The sequence below is a fragment of the Bombyx mori genome, chromosome 20 (genome assembly GCF_030269925.1).
Source record: "Bombyx mori chromosome 20, ASM3026992v2".
NCBI lineage: Eukaryota > Metazoa > Arthropoda > Insecta > Lepidoptera > Bombycidae > Bombyx > Bombyx mori.
Genome location: NC_085126.1, coordinates 2,490,286 through 2,516,155, shown reverse-complemented (window position 1 = coordinate 2,516,155; position 25,870 = coordinate 2,490,286). Strand labels below are relative to the sequence as shown.

The window sequence follows — 25,870 nt, the reverse complement described above, 5'->3', positions numbered from 1 at the left end:
AGGGGTCTGGGTTTTATTTTGTGCCACCGGACGCGGCGACGGAGTGGCACGGGCTGGAGGCGCAACGGGAGTCTGAGGGCGGGGGCGCGACGCGTTCGCGGCTTTGCTAATTTTAGCGGCCGCGGGAGCTCGAGACTCCGCGGCACGCTTCTTACCCTTTTGCACCAGGGTGAATCCATCCGTCGATGAGACGGGGGCAAGGTCGACCTCCATCTCCGAGTCAGAGTCGGAGGACGAGCAGGCGGGCGCAGGTGACCTACGAGTAGGTGTTTTGGAGGGCGCGACGGAGGCCGCGGATGATCGCGCTGCTGGAATGGTGACCACGGCGGACGACGCAGCAGTTTTACTCGCCAGTATAGGCGACGCGGGAACGGCAGGCACGACGGAGGCTGCGGTGCTCGATGCAGAAGCTTTGCACGCAGGTACAGGCGACGCAGGAGCAGCGAGCGCGGCGGAGTCCTCGAGAGGGCTCGCAGTGTGATCGGCCTTGAAGGCCTGAAACTCGGAAGTGAGCTTTGGGTAGCGAAGCCGGAGAAATTCCGCAAATACAGCGTCCATGATGTCTACGTGCCCAGGTGGGGCTACCCTGGGTCTTAGAAAACACTCGCCTTGCGGCGAGGCCCCAACTTCTCGGACCTGAGCGGTTCTATTGAACACAGGTGGCGATGCGGCACGATTACTACAGGACAAAGAAAAAACACAACAAAACGGAAATAACAAAAAGAAACAAAACAATTAAGCACTTCCAGGAACACAGTTTGTCGGCAGATGTACCACGAACACAGAAATAACAAAAGGAAACAAAACAAATAAAAACTTCCAGGAAAAACACTTGGTCGGCAGATGTACCACGAACACAGGCCGCGTGAACAATGGCCGGGCTAACAAAAGCCGGGCGAACAAAGGCCGGGCGATCGAGTGGTCGATGAGCACGTCCGCGCGTGACGGGTGCCTCTATCGGAATCTCGTTTGTCGTATGCGACATACATGTATGACGTGCAAAGTTTTGTTTGAATTTAAAGCAACGTCCGTACGTACAGGGACATCAAACAAACCGAAAGCGGTCTGGACAGCGTGGAGCGGCACATCGAGGGGGAGCTGCGTCGCGTGGAGCGCGGCGTGCACCCCGCCGACGCCAAGACCGCCGCCGAGCAGATCGAGCACGACCTGCGCGCCATGGAGCTCGCGCTGCACGAGATGTTCCAGGACGCGAACGCGCTCCGGGAGGGGAGGTACCCGCAAGCCAACGAGCTGCACAGGCGGTGAGTCGCATCCACATTTTTTTTCCCTATCTACTCTAGTAACCTCGTGAAGTTATACTTAATTCACAGAATGAGTAGGTGAGCTCACGGGGCTCTAACCTGAGAGAATTTCTGAGAACATATCACAGATGTTTTTCTTTTTTCAAAGTGTTTCGTACAATGTCGTAATAAGTTATATTATAAAAATCTATACAAGACAAACGTGTACTTAATGAAAATATATCTCTATCTCTCTCGCACGTTTATTCAAACGATAATGACGCCCAGTTTTTTAACGTTCTCTGACTCAAATTTGTAAATACTAACTCAAATTTGTACGGAGTTTGCATACGTTTGCCGTTAGGGTCGCTATTCCAACTGCATACAAGTATGAGTTAACTTTTACGCTATCGAGAACGTTTTTTTTTTTATATACTCCTTAGATGGGACGAGCTCATAACCCATCTGGTGTGAAGTAGTTACTGGAGCCCATAGACATCTACAACATAATGCGCCACCCTTCAAACCGAAACGCATTACTGCAACACAGCAGAAATAGGCAGGGTGGTGGTACCTACCCGTGCGGACTCACAAGAGGTCCTGGCCACCAGAACGTTAAAACCTCGCACTAAGCACACTTGTACTCTTGTAGCGTGCAGCAACTCCAGGAGCGCTGGGCGCTGGCCCGACAGGCGCTGGCGAGCCGGCTGGTGCCGCGGCTGGCGGGCGTGCGCATGCCCGTGCAGCACACCACCGTGCGCCGCGAGACCCGCACCGTGCTGGAGACGCGCGTGCACGATGCCGACCCGCGCTTCCACCAGCTCGCCGACGCCGCCGCCTGGTGCCGGGACAAACTGGTAACCTTCTCTGCTTAATATGCTTTTAGGTTCTGTTTATTGTAAATATTTTTACTTATTTAAAAAAAAAAAAAAAAAAATATTTGAGAAAAAAAAACCAGCTGTGTTTGTTTCGCCGGTTCTTCTCAGGACTGTGGCTCTTTTTGGAACCGGTGGTAGAGTTAACATTTTTATTTATATTTTGACATTCAACAAGTGTGTTATGCTGACATCTAAGTTGAAATAAATGATTTTGAATTGAAATTTGAATTTGAGGTGCTTTTAGGCATCGCAAGCACCGGTCACCGCCCTCGTCGAACCCGTTGCTTGCGACGAAGGGCTCAACGAGCGAATTAACCCATAGACACAGCCCACTGAGTTTCTCGCCGGATCTCCTTAGTGGGTCGCGTTTCCGATCCGGTAGTAGATTCTGCGAAGCACTGCTCTTGCTAGGGCCAGTGTTAGCAACACTCCGGTTTGAGCCCCGTGAGCTCACCTACACACGTTAGGGCGAAGCTGAAATAGCCTCTCAAGGCTATCAGCATAGGTAGGGGAAAAAAAACGCTTTTATTAGTAGTATGTATGAAAGACTTCTCATCATCGGCAAAGTGGAAGGAAAGAGGCCTAGGGGGCGTAGTCCCATGCGCTGGTCCGATCAGATAGGTACCGATTCTTGCTATCTAACAGCCATGTATTCCAGCTTATATAAAACTGCATAACCAAACAATCTCAGTAAAAGTTTGAACCGTCAGAGAAAAATTAAAATGTCAATAAATTTCCTTTTGCAGAAAAAACTTCACGAATCAGAATACGGCTCCGACCTGCCGTCGGTGCTGCACGAGCTGGACAAACACCAGCGGGAACACAAACTGATCGACCAGTTCCATTCCAAGGTACGGCGTCGCTAAACTCAACCTTATAGCTATAACAATACATACTGGTTTTTTATGGTTAGATGTGAATATTATTTGTTATTTTTGAATACTGAAACAACTATAAGGTACCGTTTGCAGAAGAAAAAAAGGGGTATTAATAACTGACTACTAATGACTTGGTGGCACAATCTAACTACCACCCTGACTATTACGCCGAGGGTAGTAGTGGGTTCGATTCTCGCATCGGCCAAACATTCCCAAACTTAACCTTATAGCTATAACAATACATACTGGTTTTGTATGTGAGCGTTAGATGTGAATATTACATGCTATTTGTTAATAATAACATGTACTATAAAAAATATTAAAATACAGCAACAGCTTTAAGGTACCGTTTGCAGAAAAAAAAAACGTGTTATTAATAACTGACTACTAATGACTCGGTGGTACAGTCTAACTACCGCCCTGACTATTGCGCTGAGGGTCGTGGGTTCGATTCCCGCATCGGGCAAACATTCGTTTTTTTTTATTGCTTAGATTGGTGGACTAGCTCACAGCCCACCTGATGTTAAGTGATCACTGGAGTCCATAGACATCTACAACGTAAATGCGCCATCTCCTAAGGTCTCAGTATAGTTACAACGGCTGCCCCACCCTTCAAACCGAAACGCATTATTACTTCACGGCAGAAATAGGCGGGGTGGTGGTACCTACCCGCGCGGACTCACAAGAGGTCCTGCCACCAGTAGTCTGCCCACAGCAATGATACAGAATGACGACCACGACCGCTCTGACGAAGGAGATTCATTAAGTTATTTTAAACAGAATTTTTTTAAACTCTTGTATTTGTTTTAGGTTGAACAGTGCGTCCACAACCGCTCCAACTTCAACGGCGAAGAGTTGAATTTGTACAACCAGCATCTGAGTCAGTTGCAAAAGTTATACGCCGAGCTACTGTCTACTAGTACTAAGCGGTGCGTATCCCGTATTGGCTGTGCGATATCACGACCCAGAATACTACCACCCCACCCCTACCCGTGGTTGTCGTACAAGATAAGGGAATCACCGGTAAAAGGGTTCGGGGTCTGACTTTGCCCATCAAACTTCAGTCACCGGGCTGATCTGAAGATTTTCTGAAAATTTGAACGAAATCAGTCGTAGCGTTTTAATTCTTAATGCCCATAGTTTTGGAGTTTCCCGCGCCCTAAATGTATAGTGTAATTTTCGAAGTGAAACTTCTTTAGGCGTGTTGAGAGTTAAATTTAATTCGCGACACATTCGTTACGGCTAGAGAGAAAAGATACAATTTGGAACGAGCGAGAGTGAGAAAATAGACAGAGCGTCTCGCGAACCACTCGACCGTGGAGAGAGGGAAAGGACAAAGCGAGCTAGGTCGATTCTCAGCATTCCAACAAGAGAAATTTGTTTTAAGCATGAAAAATGAAGAAAACCTACACACCGCAAAAGAAGTTTCACTTCTTTCACGTGCAGCATTTTTATTTCTAACACTAAAGTAGTCTATGTAGTTACAAAAATTTGTGATGAGCGACAAAACACTTTAGAAATTCAAACAATTGTTTTTAAAAGTACATTTATAAATCTCGAAGGTTATTTGTCAACAGGATGTCGGATCTGGACGCGTTACACGACTTCCTTCAATCAGCGACGGCGGAGTTGAACTGGCTCAACGAGAAGGAACAAGTGGAGTTGTCTCGCGACTGGGCCGACCCGCACATCAACCTGCCCGCCGTGCAGCACTATTACGAGGTATGCGCTTGTGAGCATTCGTGAGCAGACCAATTGATAGATATAATCATAGATTTCGCGAAGACTACACTTTAGACAAATATTATAATAATAAAGACAAACAGTAATCTATTCTAAATTTGACCACAGACTATAAGCAATAAGAAAAGTTTGACAATAAACAAATAGTATGCATGCGTGTGTGTGTCAAATACATGTTAGTGTGTGTAATGTTTTTATTATTGATTTAATCTACTTTTTATGCATCATTTAAAAAAAAAATTAACATTCTGCACTCTATAAGTGTTGGATATTTCCTGCGTCCGCGCAATTTTCGTGAAAAGGGGTACAACGTTTTTGCTCCACGTATTAATATATAGATTTCACAAAAATAATGATTTGAATTAATGTTCTAATTTAATTTATTTTACATATAGATTGGTTTTGTTAATGGTGATTACTTTAATATTGCTCAAAATAGCCCCGCTCATCTATTTAAATAGTTGAAATCATCTAATAATCATCTGTTGTTGTTCAAACACACCTTCCCTTAAACATCGATTAACAAACCCCTCTATACGATATGAGTCGACTATTATCAAAGCCGGCAATCTGACTTTTGGATAATTATTGGTAAATCAGAAAAACGAATTATTGACTTTGTATTCCATTGGCAGTCACAAAACTCTTCGGAACGACATCTTAGATAAATAACAGGTTAAGTATTAACCTTTATTTAATGCAGGTTTTGAACCGTATTCTTTGAAGGAGACGATTATATTCAAATAAATCTGTATTGACATATCAATAAAAATTTTTTGTCCAAATGTACAGATTGCCGCCTTTGATAATAGACGACTCATACTGTGTTATATTGTTTGTTTTTTTAATTGCAAGCATTCATTCGGAGATGATAGCGAGGTTTGTTCCATATTTATTTTCTAATCAGTTCGTAGAATTTCAATTGTTTTGGTTTCGTTGGTTTTAATTTCTTTAATTTGTCTCATTATTTATTCATCAAGAACTAGACTGAGCTGCTGTGTACACAGAGTCTAATTTAGAATAACAACTGTAATTTATTTTTTTACAATTCTCTCATGTACATTGTTTTCTGTACAACTTTGTACTTTCAACAGTAAAAGCCGATTAAACAAAATGAATTTACGAAAGTAATGTTTGTTTGTATGTTGGTTCGTAGTATTCTTTTTAATCTATTTTTTACCAGTTGGCTTGAGACTTGGTTCATTTATTCTTGAGAACAGAGAAGTTTACTATCTTAGTATTAAGGATGCATTAAACGCATCTTATGCAATTAATGAACCAGACTCGAAGCGTGATCTATAATATGAAAGATATAAAATAAAATACAGACAAGATACTACCAATGGAACAAGATATTAACTAACAGCTTGATTGCCAAGCCAAATTAAATCTTATAACTGTTGGTGCAGCAACTCATGTCGTCTCTCGAGAAGCGAGAGCTGCATACCAACCTAAGAAGATATTAACTAACAGCTTGATTGCCAAGCCAAATTAAACCTTATAACTATTGGCGCAGCAACTGATGTCGTCGTCTCTTGAGAAGCGAGAGCTGCATACCAACCTAACAAGATATTAACTAACAGCTTGATTGCCAAGCCAAATTAAACCTTATAACTGTTGGTGCAGCAACTCATGTCGTCCCTTGAGAAGCGGGAGCTCCAGTTCAGCAACGTGATCGACCGCGGCGAGGCGCTCATCGCGCAGCACCACCCCGCCACCAAGACCATCGAGAGCCACCTGCAGGTAGGCTGTTACTCCAAAATATACTTCCCTATTTACTACTACTAATACTGCTGCGCTATGACCCCGAAGCTTACTTTTACTGGTGCTAGGACCTTTTGTGAGTCCGCGCGGGTAGTTACCACCGCCCTGCCTATTTCTGCCGTGAAGCAGTAATGCGTTTCGGTTTCAAGGGTGGGGCATTCGTTGTAACTATAATAAGACCTTAGAACTCATATCTCAAGGTAGGTGACATTTACGTTGTAGATGTCTATGGGCGCTGGTAGACGCTTAACACCAGATGGGCCGTGAGCTCGTCCACCCATCTAAGCAATGAATAAATAAAAAGAAGTGGGCCTTGGCTTCCGGCAATAAACGTTGCCATTACAAAAATATTTTAAATTTAATTTAATTTTGCTGTCCTTCCTTCATTTCGATTTAAGACACTTATCCGACCGCGACGGGCCAATGCAAAGTCGCCGTCGCCCAAAACATGTTTTGTTGGATCCCTCGGATTCATTCTCGGTGTTTTTAGCGCTCTCAAGCACCGGTCACCGTCCTAGCCCACAGACACAGCCCACTGAGTTTCTCGCCGGATTCTCTCAGTAAGTCGCGAATCCGATCCGGTGGTAGATTCTGTGAAGCACTGCTCTTTCTAGGGCTAGGGTTATCAAATTCTCTCTGGTTGAGTCCGTGAGCTCACCTACCCGTCCGGTCGTAGCTAGAATATCCCGTTAGGCTACCAGCGAATAGGTTTAGCGAATAGAGTTCTGTTACTACGGCGCCTGTATAACTTTTGTTTTACTTTTTTAGGTCTCTCAAAAATACATTCAAACATACACATACAAAATTATAATTTGCGTAATCACTGGTGGTAGGACCTCTTGGGAGTCCGCACGGGTAGGTACCACCACCCCGCTTATTTCCGCCGTGATGCAGTAATGCGTTTCGGTTCGAAGGGTGGGGTAGCCGTTGTAACTATACTGAGACCTTAGAACTTATATCTCGAGGTGGGTGGCGCATTTACATTGTAGATGTCTATGGGCTCCAGTAACCACTTAACACCAGGTGGGCTGTGAGCTAGTCCATCCATCTAAGCAATCAAAAAAAAAAAACATTCGATTTCAGTATCCTTAGATACGTCTTTCTCAGAGTCTACTAGATATTCGAACGTTTTTGTAACAGAAATTAGTATAATTATGTGCTTCAGTGCGCCGGGTAAGGCACCGGTGACCTACACGGCACTCCAAGGGTTTAGAATAATATATATAAATAAATATAGATTTTTTTAAACGATTATTAATTAATTCAGGTGATGCAGTCTCAATGGGCATGGGTGCTCCAGCTGACCCTCTGCTTGGAGACCCACTTGAAACACACCACGCAGTACCACACCTTCTTCGAGGAGATCAAAGAGGCGGAGAAATGGATCGCAAAGTGAGTCATACTCCATGTTTAATATGTCAGACTAAACCTGGCTGACTGCCGAACATTGATTACCCCGACTATATTAACCGATGATTTAACTAAGCAAATATTATATTTTACTGGTGGTAGGACCTCTTGGGAGTCCGCACGGGTAGGTACCACCGCCCCGCCTATTTCCCCCGTGAAGCAGTAATGCGTTTCGGTTCGAAGGGTGGGGTAGCCGTTGTAACTATACTGAGATCTTAGAACTTATATCTCGAGGTGGGTGGCGCATTTACGTTGTAGATGTCTATGGGCTCCAGTAACCACTTAACACCAGGTGGGCTGTGAGCTCGTCCATCCATCTAAGCAATAAAAATATATATATATATATATATATTACATTTAATTGGTAATCATGTTGTAGATGTCTATGGGCTCCAGAACCACTTAACACCACGTGGGCTGAGAGCTCGTCCACCTATATAAGCAAAAAATTAATCATTTTACATACCGCGTACCGCGGTACCGCGAGACCTTCTCCACTGACAATAATAACTGAACATTTTCAAATCAAACAAATATGTGATGTTCTAACTCATAGACAAAGAAACAAAACACAAAAACATAGATACTATTTCGCTTTAGAGATACGCAATCTATAGTATAACCGCTTGATTATATTCACTTTCATCTTACATCACTTTCACTACATAGTATAAAACAAAGTCGCTTTCTCTGTCCCTATGTATGCTTAAATCTTTAAAACTACGCAACGGATTTTGATGCGGTTTTTTTTAATAGATAGAGAGATTGAAGAGGAAGGTTTATATGTATAATAACATCCATTAAATAGTGGAGAAATCAATAATAAATTACAGTTTCCGAAGCGAAGCGAGGGCGGGTCGCTAGTGTTATATAAAACGATAAACTGGTCAACTTATGAATTAATTTCAGACGCGAGGAAGCATTAAACACGACATTCTCCCAATCGGAGTTCACCTTGGACCAGGGGGAGAGGCTCCTCAAGGGCATGCAGGACCTTCGGGAAGAGCTGAACACGCACGGAGCCGCCGTGTCGCGTCTCGTCGAGGAGGCGCAGGAAGTCAGGCCCGTCAAGCTGCGGAGGGCGCCCGTCACCAGACCCATCAGGGCTGAGACCGTATGCGCGTACAAACACGCTAATGTGAGAACATTCCCATATATATTTTTTTCCTACCTAAGCTGATGGCCTTGAGAGGCTATTTCAGCGTAACCCTAACAAGTTAGTGAGCTCACGTGGCTCAAACTTGACGTTGCTAACACGAACCCTAGTAAGAGTAGTGCTTAGCAGAATCTACCACCGGATCGGAAATGCGACCCACTGAAAAGATCCGGCGATAAACTCAGTGGGATGTATCTGTGGGTTAATTTACTCGTCGAACGATGACCGGGAGCAATGAAGTATGTGACTGAGAAGAAGAAGAAGAATCAATTGCGTCTACTTATACAATACAATTTCCGCTCCGCTTGTGGCGCAGGTGGCGATCGAGAAGGGCGCGTCGCTGTCGGTGGTGGACAACTCCGGGCGCAGCCGGTGGCGCGTGCGGCTGGGCGGCGCGGGCTCCGAGGCGCAGGTGCCGGGCGCCGTGCTGGCGCTGCCGCCGCCCTGCCGCGACGCGCTCGCCGCCGCCGACGCGCTGCGGGCACAGCTCGACCGGGTAATGGAGATACATTTGAACCTTATCTTCTATCTTCTTCTTCTATATATATAAAGATGAATTGCTGTTCGTTAGTATCGCTAAAACTCGAAAACGGCTCGACCGATTTGGCTAATTTTGGTATTGAATTATTTGTGGAAGTCCAGAGAAGGTTTAAAAGGTAGATAAATATGAAAATGCTCGGAATTAAATAAAAATAACAATTCTATATTTCCTTTGACATCGGACGAATTCCTTTTGTTTGTTTTTAGTTTATTTTATACAAAAGTTTAGGTCTTTTATTTATCGATTGAGGCACTACGAAGTCTGCCCGGTCAGCTAGTAAGCCAATAAAGAAACGAATCTAAAATGGCGTCTATGTACCTGCACTGACAGATGATAGGGTCAACAATTTAAAAACATAAAAAACAAATGAAAATGTACTTTACTTTATACTGGTGGTAGGACCTCTTGTGAGTCCGCACGGGTAGGTACCACCGCCCTGCCCATTTCTGCCGTGAAGCAGTAATGCGTTTCGGTTTGAAGGGCGAGGCAGCCGTTCTATAACTATATTGAGACCTTAGAACTTATATCTCAACGTGGGTGGCGCATTTACGTTGTAGATGTCTATGGGCTCCAGTAACCACTTAGCACCAGGTGGGCTGTGAGCTCGTTCCACCCATCTTAGTAAAAAAAAACTAAGTAAAAAATCCTAACCGTTAGAAATAATTTTCTTGGTGTGGAATTAAAATTGAAAAATACGACCGATCGAAGAGTTGTATATATCGGTGTGCGGTTCCTGCGTGCTAACATTCTGTTTCGTGTTGAAGGTCATCCACCTGTGGCAGAGGAAGCAACTCCGAATGAGACAGAACATGATTTTCGCGACCATCAAAGTTGTGAAAGGCTGGGACTTCCCTCAGGTAGGTTGAAGCAAACTTTGGGAAACGCTGACTCCTAGTACTAGATTGGGTTAGCTGATATAAACTTTTCCTTGGGCCCACGGTCTGCTCCCAACACCTGCAGATCGTCAAGTCCCACATATCCCGCGCCCTCTTAGGCGCGGGGACCTCGTAGGAGCTTCGGCGTCCAGCCGAAAAAAATAAAAAAATAATTAAAACAAGCTGATGTAAACTTCGACTAAGGGTCATATGCACTATTAACCGTTTAACGCCACATGGGTTGTGAGGTTTGAGGTGGTATGACGACCACTATTCAATCTAATTTAAATCTCTTTTCATAATTTATATTCGATGTTTTTTTAAACATAGCAATAACAGATTCAATATCAATGGTTCGCTCGAAGAACTATCCATTCATTGGTTTGAATCTACAACTACAAAAGTGACAACGTCCGTCTTTGTAGTCATCGTTGTTGTGACCATGGACTCCCGTGTTGATTTCACATCAGTTCATCCGTGAGCTCGTCTGAAAATCAGCTGATATTAAAAGCCATTATACACATTTTAACGGTGGGCAGCGGCTTAGCTCTGCCCCTGCTTTGTTGACGTCCATGGGCGACGGTAACCACTCACAAACAAAGAACACAGACACAGAATCGATATCAACAATTCTCAAACAATTACAAGACTATTGCTTTTGTACAGTTCGTGGCGATGGGAGCAGAGCAACGTCAGGCCATCCGCCGCGCCCTTAACGAGGACGCGGAGAAGCTGCTCGCCGAGGGAGACCCCGCCGACCCGCAGCTGAGGAGGCTGCGTCGGGAGATCGATGACGTCAACAGGCTGTTTGACGAGTTCGAGCGCAGAGCCAGAGCTGAGGGTGAGTCGGGATTCCTACACGAAGTCTCTCTATTCGTAAACCCCTCACGGGCTTAACCTTAAAAAATTTGCTGACACTGGCCCTAGCAAGGCAGTGCTTCGCAGAATCTACCACTAGATCGGAATAGCGATCCACTGCGAAGATCCGGCGAAAAACTCAGTGGGCTGCGTCTGTGAGGCATTAATGTAATCATAAGCAGTATTGTTTAACTGGCTCTTAACACGATTTTTAGTCTTAACGTGTTCCCGATATTTTGAAGCTGTAGCAATCGCCGTGACCAACCTCGTGGTATGAACCCGTTCAAAGATAGGGTTTATAACATGGTTTAGGACAATTGAAGCAATCAAACATCCAATACGTCTCAGCCGAGTCCAGATCTGCGTTCTTAACAAGAGTTGTTTTTAAAGCAGTATCAAAAGCTCTTCAGGAGCGAATTTTTAAAGTAAAAAAAAACATAAATTTAACATTATTATGTATTGCTAATTGCTCATTTAATACTGAAAATAATAATTCAAAAAAAAAATCTGTGGGCCCAAGGGATTTTAGGCCCACCCACTAAACGAATCCCCTGCACTCTTACACCCGACGTCCGATCTCCGTCCAGGGTCAGAACCCGGTCAGAGTAGGGGGGTTCCCGCGATTAACATTACAACCAGACACGCGGCGCCACCTACACATTCAGCGAAGCTCAAGGTTACTAGCTGTTAGATAGACGGTAGGCAGCGGCTTGGCTCTGCCCCTGGCATTGCTGAAGTCCATGGGCGACGGTAACCACTCACCATCAGGTGGGCCGTATGCTCGTCTGCCTACAAGGACAATAAAAAAAAAGACGTTATCTGTTGTTCGTACGACGAAGCCCTATACTAATATAGATCGCTGCACACAACTGCACAACAAAAGTTCAAGGTTCAATCAGCATTTAATCTTGATACTTGACATTCATTATAATCAGAGTTAATAACGGCGTCGGAACGGTGACGCGATCGTTTAAAAATAAATTGAAAATTACGCGACTAAACTGTTCTTTGTTAATCATAAAAGACGTTATAAAGTGGACGCCCGAAGAAGATAAGTTCGAAATATATTTAAAAAGAAAAGTATAATGTATTACTTATTAATTATTACTCAATAATCTTGCTGGGCAGCGGCTTGGCTCTGCCCCTGGCATTGCTGGAGTCCATGGGCGACGGTAACCACATACCATCAGGTGGGCCGTATGCTCGACCGCCTACGAGGGCAATAAAAAAAAATTACCGCCTGCAATATGTTAGATATAAACATTTCGATATTGAATTTCGCTGTTTTGAACACGAAATTATACAAGTAATTTTTCCAAGCCACGTTAAGAGAGAGAGAGAGATAGAGAGATAGAGAGAAAGAGAGAGAATATTTTCTATTGCACACCAAAACACAATATTTAAAAAATAGTAAACAAGAAGATACATTGTAAAATAGGCGATCTTATCGCTAAAAGCCAGACAATCGTTTAATTTTCAGAAATTCTGGAAAAGATATAGATACAGCATCTATGTTGCGGTGTACTATTAATAATACATTATTAGAGAAAATATCTACAATAAATAGATATGTACCGTTTACATATAATATGAAATCAGGATCTAGTCTAAGGTATAATGTTACTGCAAATATCAACAAGTCGGTCAATTAACTATAAAATAAACGCTCTACATTGCATTCTAAGATTCTGTAAGCATGTTACTAGAGTACACTTATTGCTATATGCATTAAAAATTAAACCTGATTGCACTTAGGGAGATAGGCGCCAACGTCCAGTTATCTAAGTGACTGTCATGTCATTACACATTATACGCGGCATAAACAGTCTTGATATTAATAATACTTAAACATGCTTACTCCCGTTTCGTGAGATTTTATTTAACTATAAAAAGTTGCAAATTTCCGTATTAACTATTAAGTTGTGCCATTAACTACAACGTATTCAAAGAACGCATCTTAAGTTTTAATGTAGCCAAAGATATTGTACAATTTTTTTTATTGCTTAGATGGGTGGACAAGCTCACAGCCCACTTGGTGTTAAGTGGTTACTAGAGCCTATAGATATCTACAACATAAATGCGCCACCCACCTTGAGATATAAGTTCTAAGGTCTCAGTATAGTTACAACGGCTGCCCCACCTTTCAAACCGAAACGCATTACTGCTTCAAGGCAGAAATAGGCGGGGTGGTGGTACCTACCCATGCGGACTCACAAGAGGTCCTACCACCAGTAATAATCCAGTAAAGCTACGTATCGATGATTTGATATAAAACATGCCAGACTTCCATCTTATTGGTTTCCAGAATAATCGTTTGAAATTTATCTATATTTAGAGAGGCAATGCGGCCTACGTCACAAGTCAAAATATATTTAAATTAAAGGATCAAAATTATACGGTCACTTTGATGGCAAAGGACACAATGTCTTATCGTGGTCCTACGGGACCTGTCGTGCGAGCCACCTATTAGTCTCAATCTATACTGTCACGCGAACACTGTGTCACGGTAGTTTTTTTTTATAAAATAAATCTTGCAATATAGTAGATTTTGTGTTTTGGTAGAATTTGTGATAGCGTGCGGTGATTTAAAAACTTGCGTTTAAATTTGTGTAATGAATATGTAAATTAAATATCACCTGACTTCATTATTTTTCCTAATTAATTATCACTTAAAAATGTAGTAATTTAAAAAGAAAAAATTAAATGTGTCTTTTTTTTAAATATATTTAGTAGTATTTGTATCGTCTATTGACTTTAGTTATATTAAATGTTTTAATTCAATACATACATTATGTATATGTAAGGTCGAGTAAATTTCGGAAAATAAAAGAGAAGGCATTATATATTTTAAACTTAAACTTATGAAAGCCTCAAGAAGCACTAAACAACACTCGGTTTTCTTATCAACACGTAAACATTACTTGTCTTCTCTGAACATAGTATTTTGAAATATAATTTCGAGGGGTTTTTGGTTTAAGCGACATTTCGATTAATACGCAACATTTATCTTTGTAATTAAAGGTCCGTTTTATTTGGTATCAGCATCAACAGTTCGATGTTTTTAATTGAACTTCAATTAAGTTTACTCCATTAAAATAGCTGTCGATTTTTTGTTATTGTGATATGTTTTCCAAATTTTAAACCTTCTAAATGGCTTTCCTGTAAAGTTGCTTGCTTTCACCCCTCGATTTGATATATTAATAGTACCTACTAAATATCAACTATCAAATATCAAAATATCACTTCAAAATATCACAAACTATCCAATTTCAAAATATCACTTACAGCTTTATAAACTGCTTTTACAATTAATTCTCGGCTTTCTTATTGGCATTATATTATTTCCACCGTTTCAAATACTTTATAGTTTTCATGGTCACCACGGACGATGTGAGATTATATTAAATACCATAAAAATTGTAATTGTATCTGCGAATCAAGAACGCGAAAAGATTACTTGGAAGTGTTTAGAACAAAACCACATTTTTATTGATCATAAATCAATTATTAATAATGATATTATAGGCATTGATTGATGTGCCAATAAGCTATCGACACATTGTAACTTATTATTGTTTTATCGTATTTCTAAAGGCATAGTATGTTTTGTGTATTTTTTATGCATTCGGTTTAAAAAAACAAAAGGCAAATTTTATTGCTGTTGTTAAAGAATGCGTTTTCTTTTAAGTTACTGAAGTCTAATTTATTATCAATTCTGAAGCTAATTTTTGTATTAATTAAGTCTATAGTAGCATATTTTTTTTCGTGGATCCTCGTCAAGTTCCTAAATTTTGTATCACGATAATATTCATTAGTTTTTCATTGTGTGTGAATACACGATTTTCTATAATCGGATTATGGGCAGTTCGGTAGCTGTGCACTCAGTGCTGTATTGACTCTTAAGGCGTACAACATAAAACTGTGAATCGTGTGTGCCTTGGCTGCGCCATGAAGAGGATCAAGAGAATTTTTTCGAGCGGTAAAGACGGTAATATATTTTTAATCTATATTTATAAAAAATGAATTGCTGTTTGTTAGTCTCGCTAAAACTCGAGAACGCCTGAACCGATTTAGCTAATTTTGGTCTTGAATTTTTCGAAGAAGTCCAGAGAAGATTTAAAAGGTCAATAAATATGAAAATGCTCGAAATTGTATAAAAACAATTTTTGTTTTTCCTTTGATGTGTCCCCCGTCAGACGGATTTCTTTTGTTTGTTTTAAGTTTATTTTATACAAAAGTTAAAGTCTTTTGTTTATCGATATCAGTTTTATTATTATTTTTGTTATCAGTTTTGTTACTTATTTCCTAGGCATTAGGAGACCATGATTTTTAACGGCGTCTGCGTCGTTCTTGAAATGAGGTGTCAATAAAGTGTTAGGTAAAGTCATTGATTACATTTCATTAGTATAAAATGAACGGCATGTCAAGCCCGCGTATCATACGAGCGAGTAGTGACTTTTTACTGCATGCCTTATAATAGGGATCGCTTGATTCGTGCTACAAATATCGGTCATCGTTCTTGTCGAACCTGTCGCTTGCGAGGAACGGCTCGAGGGCTCGTAAATTAACCCACAGACACAAGCCCACTGAGTTTCTCGCCGGATTCTCAGGTGGTAGATTCTGCGAAGCACGGCTCTTGCTAGGGTTCGTGTTAGCAACGTCGTCAGGTTTGAGCCCCGTGAGCTCACCTACTAGTTAAGGTTACGCTGAAATAGCTATCAGCTTAGGTAGGAAAAAAAGGTTACAAATAATGGAAATTAATTGATAATCATCGCATATTTAATCCCGGAAGCGAGCCATATAGTTATACTATCCTATACATTTATTTTAAGTTATTATCAAGATTTTTACGTCTAATTAATTCCCGAAACTGATCTGACTGATTAATCAGTCTCATCGTGTTGATAGCCTCGCTTTGTAATAGGCTCGACATATCTCATACTATAAATTATGGCAATAACCCCATAAGTAATATGTAGTACGGAATGACACCTGATAACGAACGTTTAAAATAAGCATTTATTGTAAATATATTATAATGACGTCATAAAATTATCACATCCTTAATCATTCACAATAAAATGTTTACGAAAGTCTTTATTGTTTATGACCTGGGCCTACCAGCACGTGTAACAATTCGTGAATGATGTCACCGGTTGAAATCTAAATGGCTTTGTCAATTGCGTAGAGGCAATTTTAGTTCTTGACCTTAGCTTATTTTGATTTGTTACCGAAATTATTTAATGTTCGCTACATCCCACTGTTTCGATCTGACATTGTAACAATAAGTGCTAATAATAATTCATTGGTCTATGCAATAGAAAGAATAGCTTTGAAAATCCTAACTCTCGTCGAATTCCGCCGATTTCTCTCGCTCAAAGATGAATCAATTTGTTGGGAAAAATACTTCCACGAATGAACTTCTATAATGGCATCGGTTCTTAGTAACGGCCTTCAAAGAAATATCGAAGGGGCGGGTAGCCCAGTCATTGTAATTTCAAGATTTCAGAGTGGGCGGACACAGTGTAGATCCCATCAGAGATACAAGTACAGTAGTAATATTGCGAATCATGATCATGATTAATTATAAATTTAATTCGTAAAAATGAAATTTATTTTTATTTTACTCAAATTGTAGTCACAATAGTAAATATAAAGATCGAATTTCGTTAACAATGGAATCATCGTTCACAATTTATATAAATATCACTTTATAAGTTGTTAGTATAACTATGGTTTAAATGTGGCGATAAAGGGTATCTTCTTTTATTGGCGTAGAATAATCTTTCCACAGTTGTGCTCACCGTTTTGGAAAAATGCCAGTTAAGCCCAAATATTTACATCATAAGTAAGGCATGCGAATCGCGACTCTACTGCCTATCGATTCAAATGAGAAAAAAAAAAAACAAATTAAGAAAGTGACCTTACCGGATCGCAGTGCACTATGCGTGGCTCGTCAAATCATTGAGCCACCTATTTTTGCAGTTACTCTACCGATCTGTTCTGAATTGGTGCATATTATTCAAACAAAACTTTTAACATTTAATAATTTTAAATGATAATCAAAGTTATACTTGTTTACGTTGAGCGAACTATTGAGAAAACCTACGAATATTGGCAAATACCAGGTAAAAAATAATAATCGAAAATCATTTATCGTTTTTGTGCTTCCATACGTATCGATAAATTGTAATATCTGACAATGTCGACGCTTTCACCGAAAGACTATCCTTACACCGCAATAAACATATTATGTTAATCGATTAATATGTCGTTCCCATTAATCGATATGTTCACTTCACTAATCGTTATAACCACAAACACGATTCTCATGTTATCAGAGCACAGCACAGATTTAATAGGCCGCAATAATCATATTTCAATGTGAAAATTATCTCGAACTATTTTAAAATGTAATCTAAACCATAGCGTGCTGCTTAAAGTCTAAAATACGAAAGGTTGCGCGATCGGAATCAATGGAGCGTGAAGCAATTTTAGATCTCGTCAATTTTGTTGAGAATTGCACTTCCGCATTATACAACTAATTGTTTTTTCGGGTGATGACGTATAAAGATTAAGGAACGAATCGTTGCAAAGTACTATATTGATTGTCTCCGCGGATAGAGTCGTGATAAAAAAATCGGTTGTCTGTAAATACGGTTTACTAACGATAGTTGAACGTGACAACGTCATAAGAAAATACTGATGGAATGGTTTCATTTTTCAATTATCGCAATTGTCGTTGCTATAAACAATTGACACCACATTCACTTTTCACTGAACTTCATACTTGACGAAAACATGTAAATGTAATAATGTATAGCAGCTGTCCACGCGGATGCATCGCTCACTCAAGTAGGAGAGAGACAGATGTCGAACGCTGCCGAACGCGGCCGATTGTGCCTCTTTGTCGCTCGTTGCGCGCTCTCGCTTGCACTTCAAGCCTTAAATGGAACGCCTCATGAGTAAACATGACTTTTCGTGCGTGCAGCCGGCTCCATAGAATTATAAGACGTTGTCACGTCAGAAACATTAATTTTGCGAAAGCCGAATTCGCTAATTTTTACGACTGTAAATCGTAAGATGGCTTAACCAAATTCTGTTTCTAAAAACCATTAAAATAACTTGTAACGTGTAAACAATATAAAACATTTTCAGTTAAAGTTAAGCAAAATTGTTTTGTGAAAGATGTGTATCGGCACGTGTATCGAATCAATCAAATGCTTTTTATCGAATTTAAATAAAACGCGTTTTCAAATCTTAGAGTGTGAGGGGTCTTTAATTTCATCTCGTTTCATTGAATTTCCAAGAACTTAGGGGCTATAAGTAAAGGAAGGAAAGTCGCGAATTTTTCGTACTGTACAAATATATTGGACCGGACCACTCGCGGCTGTAATGCCTTAGATGATGATAGTTTAGTAGTTAAGCGACCAGTCACTAGTATCTTTATAAAAATTATATTTTCGGAGTATATAATTTTATATTCGGAGTCTGGATGTGCTTGTTCTTACTTCCTATATGTTTTCCGGCATCCTTATCACATGAGAAAGAGAGAGAGATTATTCCTTAAACAGTAGCAAGTGGAACAAAAAAATTGCATTTTATTTGCACAAAGATTGTAATAATAATATTAGCGGTAAAAGCTTCTTTAATAGAGAAAATAATAATTTTAGCTTATAGTAACTGTGAAATGCAAGGGGCACATACATCTATACTCGGTGGATGACTAGAAGTGTATATTATTAAGAATGCCATTGGCATTTACGATAACTATGTATGTTCTTGTGAAATACTAAAATCAAAACGGCCAATTAATAATTAAAAAAAATATTGTCCTATTTGAACGCACTTAAAGTATTATGTACAGTTTGTGTCTAATCTAACCTAACCTAACCTAACCACACGAATTCTATTCACAGAGGAATCCAAAAATGCAGCTCGCATCTTCACCGAACAATCCACCCACCTGCTGGAACGGCTGGAAGTGCTTGAACGACAGCTACACGAGAGGATCGCGAGCCACATCCCGAGAGACCTGGACTCTTTAGAACACCTGGTGCTCCAGCACAAAGACTGGGAGGGAAACCTGCACGCGCTCTCCGGAGATGTCGAAGAAGCGCAGTCTACATTCAGAGGTATGCAAGGACCCATGCATCAGCCCGCTGAGTTTCTCGCCGGATCTTCTCAGCGGGTCGCGATTCCGATTTGGTAGTAGATTCATTCGCGAAGCAGCTGGTCTTGAGTTGATAGGACTCCTTTGGAGGCGCTCGGGCAGCTGTTAGCAAATCCCACCCCCTCCTAGCGAGTCCCTGCTCGTCCTGGTGAAACTGGATAATGCCTCCGGGCCACCAGTAATCCTTCAATCATAAAATATAGGTGTGGTGATAGAACCAAAGTTGAAAATTTATTGGATATCGATGTATTAGGTAGCAATTCTTCAAACTAAGCTTACAAAGAGTCTCCGGTGCAGACATCGACTTGAATGTACCTCTAACAATATCGATATCCATGACAAACAGTCCTCGCTTTCAGATAGGCTGCGTAATAGTCTAGTCTAGGCAATTCAGATTGGTACTCCTCCTTGTTTAATTCAATTGTTATTAATCTGCTTCTAAGGTGTGAATGACAATATGAGAGAGAGAGAGAGGAGTGAGTGTTGACAAGACGGCTGATAGAAGAGAATGGAATAGAGAAATTCGCTGTGCCGACCCCACCTGGTGATAGAAGGTGGAGACAAGGTAGAAGGAGATTATTAATCTGTTTCTATTGCTTTCAGGCATAGCCCTCAAGACCCCAGCAATGAAGAAGAGTCTCGACAAAGTAATGGGCAAGTGGAACGACCTGCATTCAAAGAGTCAACTGTTTGTTGAAAGGTATTTATATACATAAAAATTGCTGAGAAATTGCCTTTAAGTTGTTTGTTAATTTATTTACATTAAAGTTGAATTTACCACATGAATATTTGGAACAAAAAAATACAACCCAACCTTTCATTGTACGTAAACTTATTAACGGAGCGTGTATACATGACACCTTGGGATGTGTGGTCAAGTCTATTTTGTTGGATAGCGTCTTTTTTGGCCTTCAAACAGGATCGCTTGAATGTTTCGCGGCATAAATAGATGGAATGGCGGCGACACCTACTGGTGGTAGCACCTCTTGTCAGTCCGCGCGGGTAGGTATTACCGGCCCGCCTATTTCTGCCGTGAAGCAGTAATGCGTTTCGGTTTGAAGGGTGGGGCAGCCCTTGTAACTATACTCAGACCTTAGAACTCATATCTCAAGGTGAGTGGCGCACTTACGTCGTAAGTGTATATCTAAGCAATAAAAAAAACCTAATATCCTGACCAGGGTAATTGAGACAATCCTTCTTCAAACGAGGCTTGTGGAGAGCATTAAACGGTAGGCAGCGGGTTGGCTTTGCCCCTGGCATTGCTGACGTTAATGAGTATCGGTAATCATTCACCATCAGGTGTGCCGTATGCTCGATTGCGTACAGGGGCAATAAAAAAATTTTAAATTGTTTATTGTTGTTCAATCTTTTTTTTTTATAAGAGATTTTATGACTGGTAACTGAGACCTTTAAGTCATGTCTTATTTTTATGTATATTCTTAATTTTATGAAAAATGTTATTATGCAGTGAAATGAAATGAAAATGATTAATTTGAGACTTTAATCAACTGGGATGAAATTAAATGAGATGATATGAGATGAAATCTAATCTCAGTAAAATGGTGGTCATTTACTAAGATTTTTTCAGTGGACTTTTTGGAGGATCCCGAGAAGCTACGTCCAGCGGCTTTGTTTCATTTTCCCACATTTGTGCACTTTCACAGATATTAAACGGTTAATAAACCACCATTATTACACATTTAAACCCGAAGAAACACTAAATAGACAAAATAAAACAAATCACAACTTCACTCCTCGCGTTCCCGCCAAAAAGTCTGTTGTTCAATCGTGTTGTAATTTTCGGACTACCTTCATTTATCTAATGTAACCCTAATATTTGTGTTGGTTAAGAGATATCGATGTTTCGCCTCGTAGATTGAAATTCGTCGAGATCGTGGTGAACAGCGTGGAGGAGAACCACCAGGTCATATCCGAGTTTGAAATCAAATTGGCGCAGTTCAGTGACCTACCGAACGACATTGAAATTCTTAAAGACGTAAGTACATCTATACGTATATCTTTTTTACTGGTAGTACCTCTAGGAGGAGGTAGTACCTCTTGTGAGTCCGCATGGGTAGGTACCACCACCCTGCCTGTTTCTGCCGTGAAGCAGTAATGCGTTTCGGTTTGGAGGGCGGAGCAACCGTTGTAACTATACTGAGACTTTAGAACTTACATGTCAAGGTGGGTAGCGCATTTACGTTTTAAATATCTATGGGCTCCAGTAACCACTTAACACCAGGTGGACTATGAGCTCGTCCACACATCTAAGCAATAAAAAAAACGCATTGTATTGACACTAGTCCAGAAGCTATAAGCCCTCGAATTCTCTCAGATCCACGAAGACCTGCTCCGCATGCAAGTGGCGGTGAGCAAGCAACAGATCCAGGTGGACCAGATGAACGACGACGCGGAGAACTGCCGGCGGCTCGTGCACGCCTCCCGGGACGCGCTGCCGCACTCCTCGCTGCCGCGCGCCGGCAAGCACCAGGACCTCGAGCGCCTGGACAAGGAGGTGGCGCAGCTCAACGCCAGGTGGAGCAACGTCTGCACTCAGCTGGCCGAGAGGTGAGGCCTCTTTATATTTTTTTTCCTACCTAAGCAGTCTGCTTAGTGCGAGTTTTTTAACGTTCTCGACAGCGTAAAAGTTAGCTCATATTTGTATGAAATGGGATCGTTAGCCTACGTTTGAAGTCGTCATGGCCTAAAGGATAAGACGTCCAGTGCATTCGTATCTAGCGATGCAACGATGTTCGAATCCCGCAGGCGGGTACCAATTTATCTAATGAAATACGTACTTAACAAATGTTCACGATTGAATTCCACGGTGAAGGAATAACATCGCGTAATAAAAATCAAACCCGCAAAATTATAAATTTCGTAATTACTGGTGGTAGGACCTCTTGTGAGTCCGCACGGGTAGGTACCACCTCCCTGCCTATTTCAGCCGTGAAGCAGTAATGCGTTTCGGTTTGAAGGGTGGGGCAGCCGTTGTAACTATACTGAGACCTTAGAACTTATATGTCAAGGTGCGTGGCGCATTTACGTTGTAGATGTCTATGGGCTCCAGTTACCACCTAACACCAGGTGGGCTGTGAGCTCGTACACTCATCTAAGCAATAAAAAAAAAAAAAACGTTTGCCGTTAGGGGTTTACAGAATTGGCTTAACTTTGACGCTCTTGAGAACGTTAAAAAACTCGCACTAAGCACACTAATAGCCTTGAGAGGCTATTTCAGCGTAACCTTAACTAGGAGATGAGCTCACGGGACTCAAACCTGACGACGTTGCTAACACGAACCCTAGCAAGAGCCGTGCTTCGCAGAATCTACCACCGGATCGGAAACGCTACCCACTGAGAAGATCCGGCGAGGAACTCAGTGGGCTGTGTCTCAGGGTTCATTTACTCGCCGAGCCATTCGTCGCAAGCGATAGGTTCGGCGAGAACCATGACCGGGACCTCTTCAATGAGCGGACTCCACTAATTAAAACTATCCAAAACAGTATCGGAATGCAATGATGTCATATTTGGCAAATCATTGTATGCATATTAGTATGTCTAAAGCTGACTCGTTTTTTTGACCCCAAATGACGTCATGATTTGCGTGTTTAGCTGAGTTTTGTTACTCGAAATAAATAGGTTTTATTTTTTTGCGATTAAATGTTAACATTAATGTTTAATGAATAAGTTTATCAAATTGCCACGTTGTTGACTTCAACTTACACGTTAATATTTTTTACTATACTTTTTAAGTATCACACATTTCATTAGGGCCTAGGCATCTATACTAATATATAAATCTACAGCGGATGTTCCATTATAACTACTGAACCATGCATCCGATTGACGTGAAACTTGGTATCCAAATAGAAAATACATGTACTTAATGGATAGGCTAATATTTATATGAGTGTTGGACTCCCTAATAATAATTACATTAAATAATAATGTTAATTTTAAATGCCCAGCGAAGTGGCGAGTTTGGCTAGTATTATAATAAAAAAGCGGCCCGCTCCGGCTCCGCTCGGATCTTTAAGAAAAATTTCAACAATATTTGACCTTATTTAATTTTTTTAAATGTGTAAAAGAACACTTATTACGGCATAACTATAATAATTAGACATGCTCTCACGATACTTTTTGTAAATAACAATGTGTTCTGTAAAGTCGTAGTACATTATTTTATTCTATCATCAATAATTTTCGCAGGGCACACAACGTAAAGAATATTTTAGATAATTTTTTTACACCTTGGGTTACATTATTGGAGTTTTTGCAAGGAGCCCTGGTTTTTTTCCAAAAAAGATTATAGCCTATGTCAGTAAGGAATAGTGTAACTTCCAAACAGTGAAAGAATTCAAATCGGTTCAGTAGTTTCGGAGCCTATTCAATACAAACAAACAAACAAATCTTTCCTCTTTATAATATTAGTATAGATGAACAATTCTATACATCAAAGGAGGTATTTATAATGTACTAGTAATAATAAGGTATAGTTAAGAGAAAATTCAACGTCCGTTATTACTCCAGGCTTCGAAGTTGCGAGGCCGCCTACCAGCTGCTGCGCAACTACAACGCGGGACTCGAGAAGGAAGCCGAGTGGATCGACGACGCATACAAGCGGCTCCAAGCGCAGCCGCCCGTCGAAGTCAGGCCCAAAGAACAGTTCGAGCCCACCAGGGTAAAGCTCCATTGGGGGGGATGTGGGTCCATTGGGAGGGTTGTGCCAGTAGTCACCACGCTTAGTGGCTTAGTGACTTGCGGCGATATGCTGGGAAAGATTTGATAAGGAAGACGGATCGTTCATTGTGGCGGATTATGGGAGAGGCTTACATCCAGCAGTGGAGAGATACAGGCTGATGATGATGTTGATGAGCTCCTATGAATTTGATCTTCAGCTATTTCGTTACTAACTATTACTTACTACCAATGGTAGAACCTCTTGTGAGTCCGCACGGGTAAGGTACCACCATCCCGCCTATTTCTGCTGTGAAGCAGTAATGCATTTCGGTTTGAAGGGTGGGGCAGCCGTTGCAACTATATTGAGACCTTAGAACTAGAAACAGACTCCCTATTTTTTATTATGGTATCATAATTATTGTGGGCTCCGCAATAATTTTACTCGATCACTCGTCGTATGTTCTGTTGTCTGATTTGTAAGTAGATTAAGACATTCGGGTGTCTTTTGGTTCCCTCAGAATCTGCTGACAAGCGTTGTGGAGAGGACGCCAAAGATTGAGAAGGTTAACGTGGACGGCGGACGATTCATACGTGAAGCGAAGGTAACAAACACAGCACGACGAAACATCAATTGTACAAAATGTACTATAGTAAAAATTTTAAAAATATCTTGGCAACATTACATAGTATTCGTTAATGTTGCCATGTTTCAAATATATTTGCCGAAAATTTTATTTCTTGTTGTTACATGTGAAATTTTTCATTCGCTACTATTGTTGTTATACGAAAAGTGATTTATGAATGGTGTTCTCAAAGTCCAGCGTTTCCTGTCACTCTCTCTTGTTTCTTGTTGCTTGGTCTCGTCTTGGTTCGTCTAGATGTCTTCGTATGCCTGAGGCGTGGAATTTTCTTTGTTTGCATGTGTGTGACCAGCTTTTTGCACGAAATGCTACTAACAAAAAAAAAACATCTACATGTATTGATGTCGGTTTGTGGTATATGACAAATGATTGAGAAATTGATTATCATTTTGATAGTATCATAAAAACATTTGAAAACTAGTGAACTAATTGAAATTTCTAGTGAAATAAAATCTAGAAAATTTTAAATATTAAAAATAACTCATCAACATAGTAGATGTTTTTTACGCTTAATTAACTGGATGCCTTTTTATAAACTGCTTAGAATTACTAGTCTAATACTGTTGTCGCTTGTTTCTAACACCATTTTGAATGTGAGATGTTTGTGTGGTAGATGTGTAAAGGCAATTTATAACTGCCCTTCCGATTTGTGACTAAGGAAACACATATGTGCATAAACCGTTCCGTTCCTATGCAAAATCGTATTAAAGGAATATTAAGAGTGTATTGTAATAAACATGCATGGTTTTTGTAAGATTCAGATTTTTTCACCTCAGTGTTGTCAGTTTAAAAAGAATACACGAATTTATTTTTATTTTTTTATTTAGTTATGTGTGTAAATAATGCTTATCGGTGGTGAAATATGCACGGCCGTAGAGGGCTGAACGCACTACATGTTTTGGTGTTGCACGCATAAAAAACCTGTTGCAACAGGCCTTCAATCCACCAGCATGATTTCTATCCTGAGTCACCCTCTGCTGGACTGTAAATGTTGTCAGTGCAAAAAAATAATATGAAAGAGGCGTGTGTCAG

General features: G+C 40.8%; 1 protein-coding gene across 48 annotated transcripts in view; it reads left to right on the top strand.

The window, feature by feature from the left end:
* The window catches only part of LOC101742624 (dystonin), a 357,476-nt gene that overhangs the window by 210,795 nt on the left and 120,811 nt on the right, over nucleotides 1-25,870 (top strand). For all 48 annotated transcript variants that reach the window (XM_062674251.1, XM_062674290.1, XM_038017952.2 and 45 more), the window contains 17 exons: nucleotides 1,041-1,262; nucleotides 1,894-2,098; nucleotides 2,866-2,970; nucleotides 3,808-3,926; nucleotides 4,575-4,719; nucleotides 6,367-6,483; nucleotides 7,772-7,896; nucleotides 8,824-9,052; nucleotides 9,387-9,566; nucleotides 10,376-10,468; nucleotides 11,153-11,327; nucleotides 19,264-19,479; nucleotides 20,121-20,217; nucleotides 21,393-21,513; nucleotides 21,853-22,085; nucleotides 24,048-24,198; nucleotides 24,716-24,799. In XM_062674251.1, coding sequence (XP_062530235.1) covers nucleotides 1,041-1,262; nucleotides 1,894-2,098; nucleotides 2,866-2,970; nucleotides 3,808-3,926; nucleotides 4,575-4,719; nucleotides 6,367-6,483; nucleotides 7,772-7,896; nucleotides 8,824-9,052; nucleotides 9,387-9,566; nucleotides 10,376-10,468; nucleotides 11,153-11,327; nucleotides 19,264-19,479; nucleotides 20,121-20,217; nucleotides 21,393-21,513; nucleotides 21,853-22,085; nucleotides 24,048-24,198; nucleotides 24,716-24,799 — 2,617 coding nt within the window. The remainder of the gene's footprint in view (nucleotides 1-1,040; nucleotides 1,263-1,893; nucleotides 2,099-2,865; nucleotides 2,971-3,807; nucleotides 3,927-4,574; nucleotides 4,720-6,366; nucleotides 6,484-7,771; nucleotides 7,897-8,823; nucleotides 9,053-9,386; nucleotides 9,567-10,375; nucleotides 10,469-11,152; nucleotides 11,328-19,263; nucleotides 19,480-20,120; nucleotides 20,218-21,392; nucleotides 21,514-21,852; nucleotides 22,086-24,047; nucleotides 24,199-24,715; nucleotides 24,800-25,870) is intronic.